The sequence below is a fragment of the Fundulus heteroclitus genome, unplaced genomic scaffold (assembly GCF_011125445.2).
Source record: "Fundulus heteroclitus isolate FHET01 unplaced genomic scaffold, MU-UCD_Fhet_4.1 scaffold_28, whole genome shotgun sequence".
Taxonomy (NCBI): Eukaryota; Metazoa; Chordata; class Actinopteri; order Cyprinodontiformes; family Fundulidae; genus Fundulus; species Fundulus heteroclitus.
The window spans coordinates 3444723-3458605 of NW_023396689.1; the positions used below are offsets into that span (position 1 = coordinate 3444723).

At 42.5% G+C, this 13883-nt stretch overlaps 1 protein-coding gene across 1 annotated transcript in view; it reads right to left on the reverse strand.

The window, feature by feature from the left end:
* Nucleotides 1-13883, reverse strand: part of enpp6 (ectonucleotide pyrophosphatase/phosphodiesterase 6) — a 162644-nt gene that overhangs the window by 13331 nt on the left and 135430 nt on the right. The window contains exons 6-7 of the mRNA XM_036130043.1: nucleotides 7891-8028; nucleotides 7314-7437 (exon numbers count right to left, since the gene is read on the reverse strand). Of these exons, the coding sequence (XP_035985936.1) occupies nucleotides 7314-7437; nucleotides 7891-8028 (262 nt within the window). The remainder of the gene's footprint in view (nucleotides 1-7313; nucleotides 7438-7890; nucleotides 8029-13883) is intronic.

Below are 13883 nucleotides of genomic sequence, written 5' to 3' on the forward strand. Positions count from 1 at the left end.
TGTACAGAGTGAAAAGGAATGGTGAGAGCACAGTGCCCTGTAGTTCCCCTGTTTTACTGACTGTGGTGTTATGAGCGTGAAAGCTCTAGAACTCGTTTGTTACCTGTTTGTTATGGCCATAACAAATGGGTGGCATCGCCCTGGGCGATAAAATTGTGCTAGTGACGCAACAGGCTACCAGAGTTTGCTTTGGCGTGTGATGGCTGCAAGCAGTGGTAGAAGTGAAGCAGGGGACAAGGGACAGATTGAGCGAGTAGAAGAGGACCTGGTGCCCAAAGCGGAGGACAACCAACACCTGGAGAGGGCGGTACCCGATGTACGGTCATGGATAAGCTAAGCCCACCCACTTCTGGGCGACTGACTGGTAATCTTGCTGATAACTGGAAGCATTTAAAGCAAAGATTTAATATATACCGAGCGGAAAGCGGTGCAGAAGGTGTAAAAAACTGAAAGCTCATATTCTTTTGCATGTGATTGGAGAAGACACTTTGGACATTTATAATAGCTTCCAGCTGGATGAAGCTAATCTGACTTTAGCAGGGCTAATGACAAAGTTTGAAGAGTACTTTGTGCCCAGTCAGAACATGACCTTTTACCCATGACCAAAAGCAAGGAGTATATTTTGACCAGTACTTAGCAGAGCTCCACATGCTGTGAATTTGACACTCTTGGATTCATTAGTGAGAGACAGGATCATTTGTGGCACAGTGGATAATGCACTCAGAGAAAGACTACTCAGAGAGACTGGACTTACACTAAATAAGTGTGTCGCTATGTGCAGGGCAGTAGAAACCACAAGGGAAAGAGCTACGGAGAGGTGAAACAACAGCGCATATGCGGTACACAAAGAGCAGATGAAAAAGAAGAAATTTACCCAACGAAAAAAAACAGAGAGAGAAATCTGCAGTGTTCAAATGTGGTAAATGTGTAGGCAGTCACATGCCAAAATTATGTCCATCATGTCCAAACCCCTGAACGACTGTCCAGTACGGATAAAGTGCATGCTAATCAGGCTGCAAAAATATGACATGCACATGATATACACACAAGGTAAATACATATACACCGCTGACACCATGTCTAGGGCAGTGGATAAGGAGGAATGTGCAGACAGTGAGAAAAGAGCAGAAATACAGGCATATGTGGACATGATTGTGACATTTCTGCCAATAACAGCTGACAGAACAGAACAAATACAGACAGAGACAAATGCTGATAAAACAATGAAATAACTCAAGAGCATAAAACAGAAAGGATGGCCAGAAAAAAAAGGATTGTCCCATCAAAAGCTATCAGCCAGACAACAGCATCATGTGATCTTGCCACATACACAGGCCAAAACAACAAGCTGGGCCGATGATGACTCATCCGGTGCCCCATAGACCTTACAACAAGGTTGGTACTGATCTATTTGACTTTGATGGAAAGAGTTACATAGTGGTCATCGACTACTTTTCTAACTATACAGAAGTGAGAGCACTGCAGTCTACATCAAGCAAGGCAGTCATCAGCTACATAAAGACTGTCTTCGCCAGACATGGTGTCCCATGTGAACTGTTTTCGGATATCGAGCCCCAGTTTACCACCTGTGAGTTTGAGGCCTTTGCCAATGAATGGGGGTTTCAACACTCTACATCGAGCCCAGCCTACCCAAGGTCTAACGGTTTAGCAGAGGGTTCTGTGAAAATAATAAAAAACAGAGACATGGACAGAGATGACTTTTAGAAAAGCTTACTGATCTACAGGAATGCGCCTCTACAGAATGGACTGTCACCAGCCCAAATGCTGATGGGTCGACACATTCGCTCCAAACTACCAGTGAATAAGGGCCTGCTGATGCCCAAAAGCACACACAAAGTCAGAAAAGTAAAGGAGGAACAAAAAGCAAAACAGTAAAAGCTGCATCATCGGACAATACACCTTCCAGTGCCGAAGCCTGGAGATATGGTGCATCTCAGGGACATCTCTACGGGCACATGGGGGAAAAAAAGGACAGGTGGAAGAGGAAGTTGCTCCATGCTCCTTCAGGATCCAAATGGAGAATGGAACGTCTCTGAGCAGGAATCACACAGATCCTCAACTACAGCCAACTGGAAGTGACGCTACAGCTCCAGAGATGATTCAGCAGCACTGAATCTAAAGAGTTGACTAACAGTGGGCCGACAGCAGCATCTGCATCACTAACTGCTATGTCACCTTCCACAGTGTCGACATTGCCAACTGTTCAAAGACTGGCTAGACTTAAGAGACATGTTTAGCCACCTAAGAGATTGATTGAGAGCTGCTAAGGATTTGCTTTAGTGTTGTGTTACACCAGTATAGGACGTGACAGACTGCAGTTCCCATGATGCAATGTGGTCAAAATGGCCCCCAACTCCCATCATGCAACACGGTCAAAATGGCCACCGACTCTGATAACGTCGTCATGGTGATAAGTATTTAACCCGATCGCACACTGCGATCTTTCTTCTTACTTGCCGCCCTACCAAACTGGGAAGACACCCACAGCTGTTCATCCTGTTGGGATATTCCCCACGTGCCACATGCTCGATTTTCTCGCTGGACCGAGATTTACCGAAGCAACCCATCCCTGCCGATGCCGGAGGTTGACTTAAAAAGTACTTTCGAATCCACTCCGATCAAAGACTGAGAGCCGTTATCTCCCAGTGATCGTCAGACCACGCTTTCGATTTGGCCAAACAAAGCACCCGAAGAGCCCAGAGACTTCGGGGATCCCCCTCTCTTTGCTGTGTGACGGACCGGCATTCGCCGAAATGCTCCATTTGGAGCTGGGACCTCCCCGTGAGACAACACAGGTAAATGGGACTTTCCCACTTTTATTTCTCTTTTCACCCATAAGGTGATATATTTCGTGCGTGGGCAGAAACTACTAGGATTTAGTTTAATGCTTAATTACTCCAAGACGGAGTTTGTTTTAACTGCTGGATTTTTCTGATGTATGTGAATGCATTTTGTAAGTGATTTTGGCTGTGTTTTGGTTTGTGGTTTTTATAAGTGGCTCCGCCGAGAGCAGATTTTTCTATCTTTTCCCCTTTTTCTTTTCCTGTCTTCTTATCAGTTCAATCCCTTTGTTTGAATTCTCAGTCCGCGTTCTGGCTTTGAATTGCTCATTCAGGACCACCTCCCTAGCTAAGGCACACCCCACACTAGCGTAGGCGTTGATTACGTCATTAGGACCTCCTCCTCGCGCATCATGCAAGGTCATAGGTTGTGTGTTGTCATAGTCGCCATCTTGGGAAGGTGCAGCGTAGCTAAGCTGTTAGCTAGCTTGTTGGAAAACATTGAAGCGTCCATCTGGATTCTCAAGGCTGTTTTGTCTTTCAATGCTGCTACGTCAAGTGCCGATGTCTTGAATGTGATTTTAAAACAACTGAGTTGAACTAAGATTTGCTACTTCTCATTTTAATCCATTTTTGACTTGTTTATTCTCATATACTTTTGCATGTTTAGTTTAGTAGTGAGTAGAGCTTCCTAATGTATTGGATTAGACTAATTACTGTAACAGGGAATTGTTTTGGTTCAATAAATAACATGTGGAATAGTAATTGTTTGTGTTCATTTCAATCCAGAGTCTGCATGGTCATCAGAATACAGAGCTTTCTCTTTTTGAGTTAACATCTGAGATTAATACAGAGACATTTACATTGGATTGGTGATAAAGGAGTAAGATTAAACTTTAATTGCAGTTATAATTGAGTTATCAACGCTTGCTGGATAAACCTCATCAGTCAGAAACCGATCAAGCCCCTTGTTCTAGCATAAATGAGTTCATAACAGCTAATTAATAAATGCATTAGTTATTATTAGTCATTACAAGCTTATAGCCTTGGGATCACCACCAGTTGAATCATATTTTGTTATGGCTACTATGTGAGTTTGAATGACCTATTATTAAAATTATAATACCAAATTATAATTAATAATAATAATCATATTCAAACAGCCTTCTGGCATAACAGTTGCAACTTGCATTTAGCACTTTTAAGTTAATTTTCTTGGTAAAAATAAAAGAGGGGGAGCAATGTCGGTGTAAAGGATAACAATGTTGATCTGTTTTGATACTTAATTTTCTTTAAAAAAAAAAAAGAAATGTTTATATTGAAAACTCGTTTACAAGAAAAGCACTTTAAAGTGGCTTTGTCTCAGGGGCTAAATAATGTTTCTTATAAAGCGTCTTCTCCCATCACATGCAAAAGAATATAAGCTTTCAGTTTTTCATTATCACCTCCTGCACTGCTTGCCCCTAGGGCCCTTTCTTTGCTTGAAACGCTTCCAGTTATCAGCAAGATTAACAGTCAGTCGCTCAGAAGTAGGTGGACTTAGCTTATCCACGACCGTACATTGGGTACCGCCGACCACATTCTCGTATATTTAGAACTCCAATGCCAAGCATGCAATGGTGTTCAGGTGCATGCAGTGGCGGCTGGTGAAAAAACATCTCGGTGGGGCTGGCCACTAGATTTCCTTGCCTAAACCAGTACATGCATTTAAAAAGGCGGAAATTTACTACGATTCCACAATAAGCATTTAATTAATAAAAAAAAACATTGTTCACAAAGGATTATTTTGGTGGTTTTGTCTTGTTAATACTTTTCACAGACTCATGCCAGAGGGTTTGCATACATTGTACATGTACGTATATTATTACGAAACGAACGTTTACGTCTTGACTTAAATATATATCCTAATTTTTTATTTATATAATGATTTAAGTATAACAATGACTAGTGCAAAATTAAGTTGTATTTACCGGAGATGAAGTCCGTCCGTCTTCTTCCGCTTATCCGGGGTCGGGTCGCGGGGGCAGCAGCTTCAGTAGGGAGGCCCAGACGTCCCTCTCCCCAGCCACTTGGGCCAGCTCCTCAGGAGGAATCCCAAGGCGTTCCCAGGCCAGCCGGGAGACATAGTCCCTCCAGCGTGTCCTGGGTCTTCCCCTGGGCCTCCTCCCGGTGGGACGTGCCCGGAACACCTCACCAGGGAGGCGTCCAGGAGGCATCCTGACCAGATGCCCGAGCCACCTCAACTGGCTCCTCTCGACGTGGAGGAGCAGCGGCTCTACTCTGAGTCCTCCCCGGATGACTGAGCTCCTCACCCTATCTCTAAGGGAGAGCCCAGACACACTACGGAGAAAACTCATTTCAGCCGCTTGTATCCGTGATCTTGTTCTTTCGGTCACGACCCAAAGCTCGTGACCATAGATGAGGGTAGGAACGTAGATCGACCGGTAAATCGAGAGTTTCGCCTTTTGGCTCAGCTCTCTCTTCACCACAACGGATCGGTACAGCGCCCGCTTCACAGCAGACGCTGCACCAATCCGCCTGTCGATCTCCCGCTCCATCCTCCCCTCATTCGTGAACAAGACCTCAAGATACTTGAACTCCTCCACTAGGGGCAGGACATCCTCCCCAACCCGGAGAAGGCACTCTACCCTTTTCTGGTTCAAGACCATGGTCTCGGATTTGGAGGCACTGATTTTCATCCCGGCCACTTCGCACTCGGCTGCGAACCGCTCCAGTGAGAGCTGTAGATCACACCCTGATGAAGCCAATAGGACCACGTCATCCGCGAATAGCAGAGACGCAATCCTAAGGCCACCAAAACGGATCCCCTCAACACCTTGGCTGCGCCTAGAAATTCTGTCCATAAAAGTTATGAACAGAATCGGTGACAAAGGGCAACCTTGGCGGAGTCCAACTCTCACCGGAAACGAGTCTGACTTACTGCCGGCAATGCGGACCAGACTCTGACACCGGTCGTACAGAGACCTGACAGCCCTTATTAAAGGGTCCGGTACTCCATACTCCCGGAGTACCCCCCACAGGATCCCCCGGGGGACACGGTCGAATGCCTTCTCCATTTCATTATTTCTGTCGAAATATGCGCCAAAACTGCCTCTTTAAAATTAACTGCATGGTGCAGTCTGCGCCTGTCTGAATCACAATGAGAAGTATTACACATCTATGCGTGAGCATAATCAAAAAATCCCCCCAGGAGCAGCGTGTTTTTTTTTTTTTTTTTTTTCCAGGAGCATCAGTAATGACAGCGGTGTGCGTGTCATGTGCGTCAGAGCTTGTCACCGGTTAAAAGTCGCGGCACCATGAGCAGCGCAGCGCTGTTTGTCGGCGCAGCGCGATCGATAGACACCGAAACACTCAATTTAATCTCGTAAATAAAACTTTCGGCATGAATTAAATGTTTCCTCTGCTGACGTAAACGACGTAAAGCCAGGAGAGAGGAAGAGACATTTTCTGATTCGCTCGTTTTCTCTCTCACTCTCTTCATCTCCTCTTTAATGACTAACTTTCACCTTAAATGTCTCCCCTGTTCCCCTGATTTCAGCCTATTAAGCATATTTCCGAGAACTATTGAAGCATAGACCACAAGCCATATGCGCATATACAGCACAATGCGGATTTTTCATCTTAAAATGAGGCGTAGAAGAAGATTTCTTCTAAATAAATACAGTTTATTAACATTTTCCTGTTAATAATGTATCGTTCCGTTAGGACACCCAAGCACCAGACAAGGTTTTGCTGTTAACACTTTATTTTACGATGAACAGGACGGGACAGCTTGCACTCCGCCGGTCCCCCGAATCACGACTCCTCTCCCCGGAAGTCACACATTTCTTCCGCTATGACCCCAAAGTAATCTGATTTAAAGGAACAGTAAGTGTGCAACAGTATTTAGAAATAAAGTCTAATAAGGATCATTACAATACATTTTTATTTATTGATTAAATTAACAGTTTTTTTAGCTTTACAAAAGAAAGGCTTATTTACACATCTTTATTGTGTGTGTGTGTGTGTGTGTGTGGGGGGGGGGGGGGGGGGGGGGCGGTCAGACGCCATTACAGTTTTCACCTCGCGCACCCCATAGTGGAAGCTCGCGCACCCCCAGGGGTTATGTTCCATATCTCATGACTATAGGTGAGGGTCAGGTGGACCGGTACATTGAGAGCTTTTCTGTTTTGCTCAGCTGTTTCTTTCATTATCCGTATTACTGTAGACAAAGCCTTGATCTGTCAGTCCATGTCCCACTTCATTTTACCACTCATGAATAAGATGGAGCAGTCCACCTTTTCTCAGTCGTAAACCAGGACTTCACAAACAGAGGAGCTGACTCTCATCTGAGCCCTAGGATGAGAGTCAGCTCCTTGTAGTTGCAGTATATTAAATATGTTATTTTTCTGTTTGGTACATGTCCCCTTTGTTATTGTGTTCCACTTCAGACCAAATTTGTATTAGATTACAGGTAAAATACCATTTCAAAATTTGAAATTAGTTTATTACCTGGTCCTACTGCCAAGAAAAAGCCTCTCATGTCAACGAACTCATTATCATAACCATGCCAGCCATTTTGCCATGCTGAGGGCTCCCTTGAGTCATTTTTCCAATAAGGTAATGTTTTCTTGTTCTGCAGAGATAGACATTCAAAATGACATGACTTAAAAGAAAATAGCATGTTACTCAATATTGTTTACAAATGTAGATCTATATATTTCAGAAATAATACAATCTCTTACTGAGAAAATCTGTAAAAATATGTTTTTCAGTTTATATAGCTATCCTTCTTACATATCTTTGCATTCACTTCATATACTATATGTAGTCATGTGACGTGTGTTTAATTTATCTGCAATTGCAAAAGATTTATCACCATCTGCATCTGTCCATACATTTTGTATACTGTTTTTACATTCTATTTAAAGCTAAACTTTTGTTTTTACTTTTTTAAATCCTTAATTTATATTATGTAGCTCTTTATCTATTGAGCTGCAAAATTGTTTTATATTCTAAAGTCATATACTCTAATTAAAAATGCCAGATGATAAAAAATGACATATGTAGATACAATGCTATTTCATACCTTAGTGATAAACCAGCCTGGTTCAGCAACCAGTGTAAGAGGGGAAACAAAGTTCCCTTTTCTGTAATGGAACCGTTCAGGGATTTCCTGCCTGGCATAAACACGCATGTTATGTACCTGGCTCAAGGCAGCATAGACCTGGTCACACACATATATACAAACAGAAACATTCACAACTTCAAATACAGCAAACTTTAAAAGCAAGTATGTAATGTCAAACATTTTTGTTCAGTGATTGGCAGTCATTAGCAAGTAAAAATATGTTAGAGGATGAATAGTAATATACACTGTATATCCATAGTATATGATTTGACTTTGTAAAGTGCCTTGAGATGACATGTGTTGTGAATTGGTGCTATATAAATAAAATTTAACTCAATATAAACCATCATGTAACTGGTGTTGCTAGCCATTTGGTTTCCTCACTAGAGTGCAGCCAGGCTCTACAGAGCTCTGCTAACAAGTTAATATTTTGGTGCCATTATGGATGTTTTTAAGTTATTTAATGGTTATTAAATAACTCTCTGTCTGTTAGGTATTGTCCAGTGAATATCAGCTTAAACAGCTGATAATTGGACAATAGCTGAAAGAGTGATTCAAGCACTGACATTCTTCTTACATCAAAATCTGCACACATATGGAAGAAATGCAGAACACAAGTATAAGAATTTATTAACAGAAATAAATGCACACTCAGAGGACACCACAATATAATGTTTACCTGAATTACCAATGTTTCTACATAGGTTATCTTTCTACATAATTCATATTCTGCAGTCAGAGCACATCATCAAGCACAGCCTTCCCCCTCCCCTCTCCTCCTCCCCCAATCTGATACAATGAGTTGTGCTAGCATGTCTGACTGCTCCACCTGTGAGGAGGAAGGAGGAGAAGCAAGTAGACAGCAGCCCCTGATCAGCCTCTCTTTATCGGCTTGAATAAGAGCATGAAGCCAAACAGCACGAATGACCCGTTTTCTACCTCAAACTCACTTCATTGTGGTTACTGAAAAGGGGAGTGGATATGTCTGAGGATTCAATTCAATTGTATTTATATAGCGCCAATTCATGATACATATCATCTCAAGGCACTTTCCAAAGTCAAATTCAATCAGATTATACAGATTGATTCCTATCTAAGGAAACCCAATAGATTGCATCAAGTCTTGACAAGCAGCATTTACTCCTCCTGAAAGAGCGTAGAGCCACAGTGGACAGTCGTCTGCATTGCCAATGGCTTTGCAGCAATCCCTCATACTGAGCAAACATGAAGCGACAGTGGGGAGGAAAATTCATTATTAACAGGAAGGAAAACCACCAGCAGAACCAGGCTCAGTGTGAACGGTCATCTGCCTCGACCGACTGGAGGCTAGAGAAGAGACACAAAAAAGCATAGAAGCACACATTGATCGAGGAATCCTTTCTTTGTTATATGGGAATGGCAGATGATCTGTCCCCCCTGGATTGTGTCACAGTTAACAGAACGGCAGAACAAATGCACCTACAATCAAGCGAAGAAACACACGATGAAAAATTGGGGAACAGTAGGAGAACTCAGCAGAAAGAAAACAGATCTTGGTGTCCTCCAGCAGCTTAAGCCTATAGCAGCATAACTAAGAACATACCCCAGGATAACCTAAACCACTCTAACTATAAGCTTTGTCAAAAAGGAAAGTTTTAAGCCTAGTCTTAAAAGTAGACAGGGTGTTTGCCTCACAGACCAAAACTGGGAGTTGGTTCCACAGGAGAGGAGACTGATAGCTAAAGGATCTGCCTCCCATTCTACTTTTAGAGACTCTAGGAACCACCAGTAGACCTGCAGTCTTAGAGTAAAGTAAAATACATTAAAAGTAAACCATTTCAAATGTTTAAACCCATCCTGACTTCCCCTTTAATCTCGGCAAAACCTCTGCCTTTGTTGTTGACTTTTGGGCATCAGTTTGTAGTACAGTTCCAGTCGGCGGTGAGGAAAAGGTTCTCACTCCTTGTAAATCCCAGTCTGGATGAGCTTTACATGGGTCTCCTCTAGGCTGCGCTCGACATGGAGGTTGCGGCATGGGGTTCTCTGCACGGCAGAGGTGTTGCTCTACTCCTGAGTCAGCTTTCTCCTGCACAGCTTAAAAAGATCGCCACTACTTTGATTTTGATTCACAGAAAGCACACTATACTTAGCTTGGTTCCAGTTTACGCCCATGTGGAAGGTCTCCGAACTCCATTCAGGTCCACGAACAGGAAGAAAGTGTTTCTCCCCAGTGAGGCTGGTAAACAGGGGCAAAAGAGATGAATCTGGGGGTCTGGCCCTTAAGTTGGGGAGGGGTGATGGCAGCAATTCCTTACATTCCTTATGGTTTCAGCCTTAAGGTGACAACATTCCTCTCTTCTCTGATTTTACAACACCTGTCTCGCCAGAGATCTTCAGTGACCACGTCTCGCAAGAGAACGTTTTTGGTCCTACCTCTTCTGAGAGCGTTTGTGGTCCAGCCCTACCTGAGAACGTCTGTAATCCTTCCTTGCCCAAAAATGTTGTTGGTCTTGCATCGCCTGAGAGCTGATGTACTTAACTAAAACATCATTAGATTAAGTTAACAGCCCAACTGATATTGACCTACTGCCATTATTCCAATGCAATGTACTTACCGCTACATATATAAACTTGCCTTGCCTGCAAAAACAGAGCAATTAAATTCCTAGAACAGTTAAAAAAGAAGTATTGTTTGACAAAGATTTCCTTAGTTATGTGACTTTATTAGAGTCAATCAAAAAAGAAATCGGAAGTTAACTCCCGTGTTTCCAGTTGAGTATATGTGTGATGCTGGCCAACCATTATTTAAAATGATCTCAAGGGTGTATACAGCCCTTATGTTGACCTTAACAAAACCAGGCATTGATAGATCAAGGATTAAATGGGAGAAGGACCTGGAAATATGAATTAAAAAGTAGTTATGAAGGAATTTGTGCAAATGGGGTCACCTCCTAACCTGACTCTCGCCAGATGTATGTTGCTCCGCCTAGCTTCACTCACATACATCTGGGACATCTCCCATAGAGAGTGATTTCTCCAACCAATTTTATTGTCTAGCCAATCAAGACGCAGGGCTGGAGTTTCATAGATGTGACATAGTGGAGAAGCGACGGTGACGTGAGACTGTTTTGATAGCAATAGCGGCTCGCATCAAGGAAGCAAGCGTTAACATTGATGCTGCTATTTCTTCCGTGTTGTCCAATCTACCTAAAATTGTTTCATTAAAAGAACATCAGAGAACGCCACTGAAGGCTTTTGTTGGTGGAAACGATGTTTTCGCCCTTCTCCCGACCGGATTTGGCAAGTTTTGTTTTCCAGGGCGCGTCAACAGCGGATGTGGACGCGCCCCGGAGCGGTTAGCGCAACCCATGTTAGGAGGACTTTAGTCCTCGACGCGGTCAGCCCGGGATCGACTCCGACCCGCAGCGCTTTGCCGCCTGTCTTTCCCCCTCTTCCTGTCAGCTCACTGTCAATAGCTTAGGCTCAGTCAAATTGGTTAGAGAGCTGCTGTGAACATACATTTTCAAGTCACAGATTCCCAATAGATTTAGATCTGAAGTTTGATTAACGTATATTAATACATGAATGCCGTGCTTCGAGCAAAGCCATTTCTTTGCATGTGTCAGAGTTGTTCTCTGGAGGGAAGTAAGTTTTTTAGCCTCTAATTTCTCTTTTTCATCGGTACCAACTCTTGGTGCTTTTCAGTACGTGTTGCTTTTTAGGCCTTCTCTGATTGGCTACTGAGTGTGGTCACTGTTTATGTAACAAGAGCGACCCCAGAACTAGAATCAGACCCGCCATGTTTAAAAAACACACCCAACAGCCACAGAAGCTGTCAAGAATCCTGGAAATGTTCTTCAGGGGATAGATGGCTGACTTTGTAACTGTCTTTATGTCATTGAGGTTTCAGGTCCATGACCACACCCAAATTTTGAGCCTGATCACTAGTTTGTAGTTGTAATAACTGATTATGCGTGTTGACGATAGTTTGTTGCTCTTTAGGTCAAAAGATAATAACTTAATTTTGTTTCTGTTCAGCTGGAGAAAGTTTTGGCACATCCATGCATTGATTTGTTCTAAGCATCAGCTCAATGCATGGATGGGTTCAGAGTCACCTGTTGACATTGTAATGTAGAGCTGTGTATCAGCCAATTGTTATGGTAACTAATCTTGTTTCTTGTTATAACCTCAGCTAAAGGGAGCATATAGGTATTGAATAGAATAGAATAGAACTAGCACTGTGGTTCTATCATAGTTTGTATTTATTTGTCCATTTCGGATGTGAAGTTAACTACTGACACAAATAAATCCCTGTTCCTTCAATTCCAACCTAGGAATTGAACCACTTTAAGTCAATTTAACAATTTATCATCGTCAACAGTGTCAAATGTAGCGCATGGGTACAACTGTGGTTCTTTCATAGTCTGTATATATGTGGATGTCATTGAACACTTTGACGAGGGTGGTCTCAGTACTGTGGTGAGCATGGAAACCGGACTGTAAAACATCAAAGTGGTTGGTCATAGCAAGGAAGCTATTTATCTGTTGAAACAGCTTTTTGTACTGATGAAAGGAAGGTTTGAGATTTGCCTTGTAATTCTGCAGATGTGATTTGTCCAAATTTATCTTTTTTATTGGTGATTTAATAACTGCTGTTTTTAAAGCCTGGGGGAAAACACCTGGTGAGAGGGCTGAATTGACTATTTGAATCTGTTGGCTGAACTTTTTTAAGGAAGGTTGTAGGTAGGATATCAAGACAGCAGGAGGAGAAGGTTAATTAACTTATAATGTCTTTTAAGCTTTTACAGTTGAATAGTTGAAATGTAGTCATTTTCTCTGAATTTATGTTTGAGCATAATATTGGTACTGGATTTGGGGTAGATGTGTAGATTAACCCTCAAATTTTTGGAATTTTCTTTGCAAAGAAGTCATTGCAGGCCCTGGTAGAGTGCAATTCAGGTGGAACAATAACAAGAGGGTTTATGAGTCTTTCAACTGTGGTGAATAAAGTACGAGTATTGTTGATGTTTCTGTTCATTATTTACACAAAGATAGTTTCCCTTGCATGTTTTAGTGATGAGTGATAGGTTTGCAGCCTCTCTTTTTAGATTTAATAATAAACGTGAAGTTGAGTTTTACGGCATTTACCCTCAGTCCTATGACATCCTTTCAGATCTCAGGAATGGGCCATATCTCCATGGAGTTTTTGCTACCGGAGACAATCTTCACTTTAATGGGAGCAATGGAATCGATAATGTCTAAAATCTTAGAAAGGCGCAGATCTGGTGATGTATCAGGGAGCTAGTACTCTTTAAATTTTCTATGGGGTGCCACTGGTTCAAAATGCAATCTGACCAAAGTGACTTGTTTGTAAGTAATTCAATTCAATTAAATTTTATTTATATAGCGCCAATTCATGAAACATGTCATCTCAAGGCACTTTACAAAGTCAAGTTCAATCATATTATACAGATTGGGTCAGATTATACAGATTGGTCAAACATTTCCTATATAAGGGAACCAGTTGATTGCATCAAAGTCCCGACAAGCAGCATTCACTCCTGGAGAAGCGTAGAGCCACAGGGAAAGTCGTCTGCATTGTACATGGCTTTGCAGCAATCCCTCATACTGAGCAAGCATGAAGCGACAGTGGGAAGAAAAACTCCCCTTTAACGGGAAGGAAAACCTCCGGCTGAACCGGGCTCAGTATGAACGGTCATCTGCCTCGACCGACTGGGGGTTACAGAAGACAGAGCAGAGACACAACAAGAGAGACAAACAAGCACAGAAGCACACATTGATCCAGTAATCTGTTCTACATTAGATGGTAGTAGCAGGTGAGCCGTCTTCTCTGGATGATGTCACAGTTAACAGAACGCCAGACCAGGTGTACCTACTATGAAGATAAAAGAGAGAGAACAGAGAAAGTTAAAGCAGAAATGACAACACGCAATGCATAATTGAACAGTAGA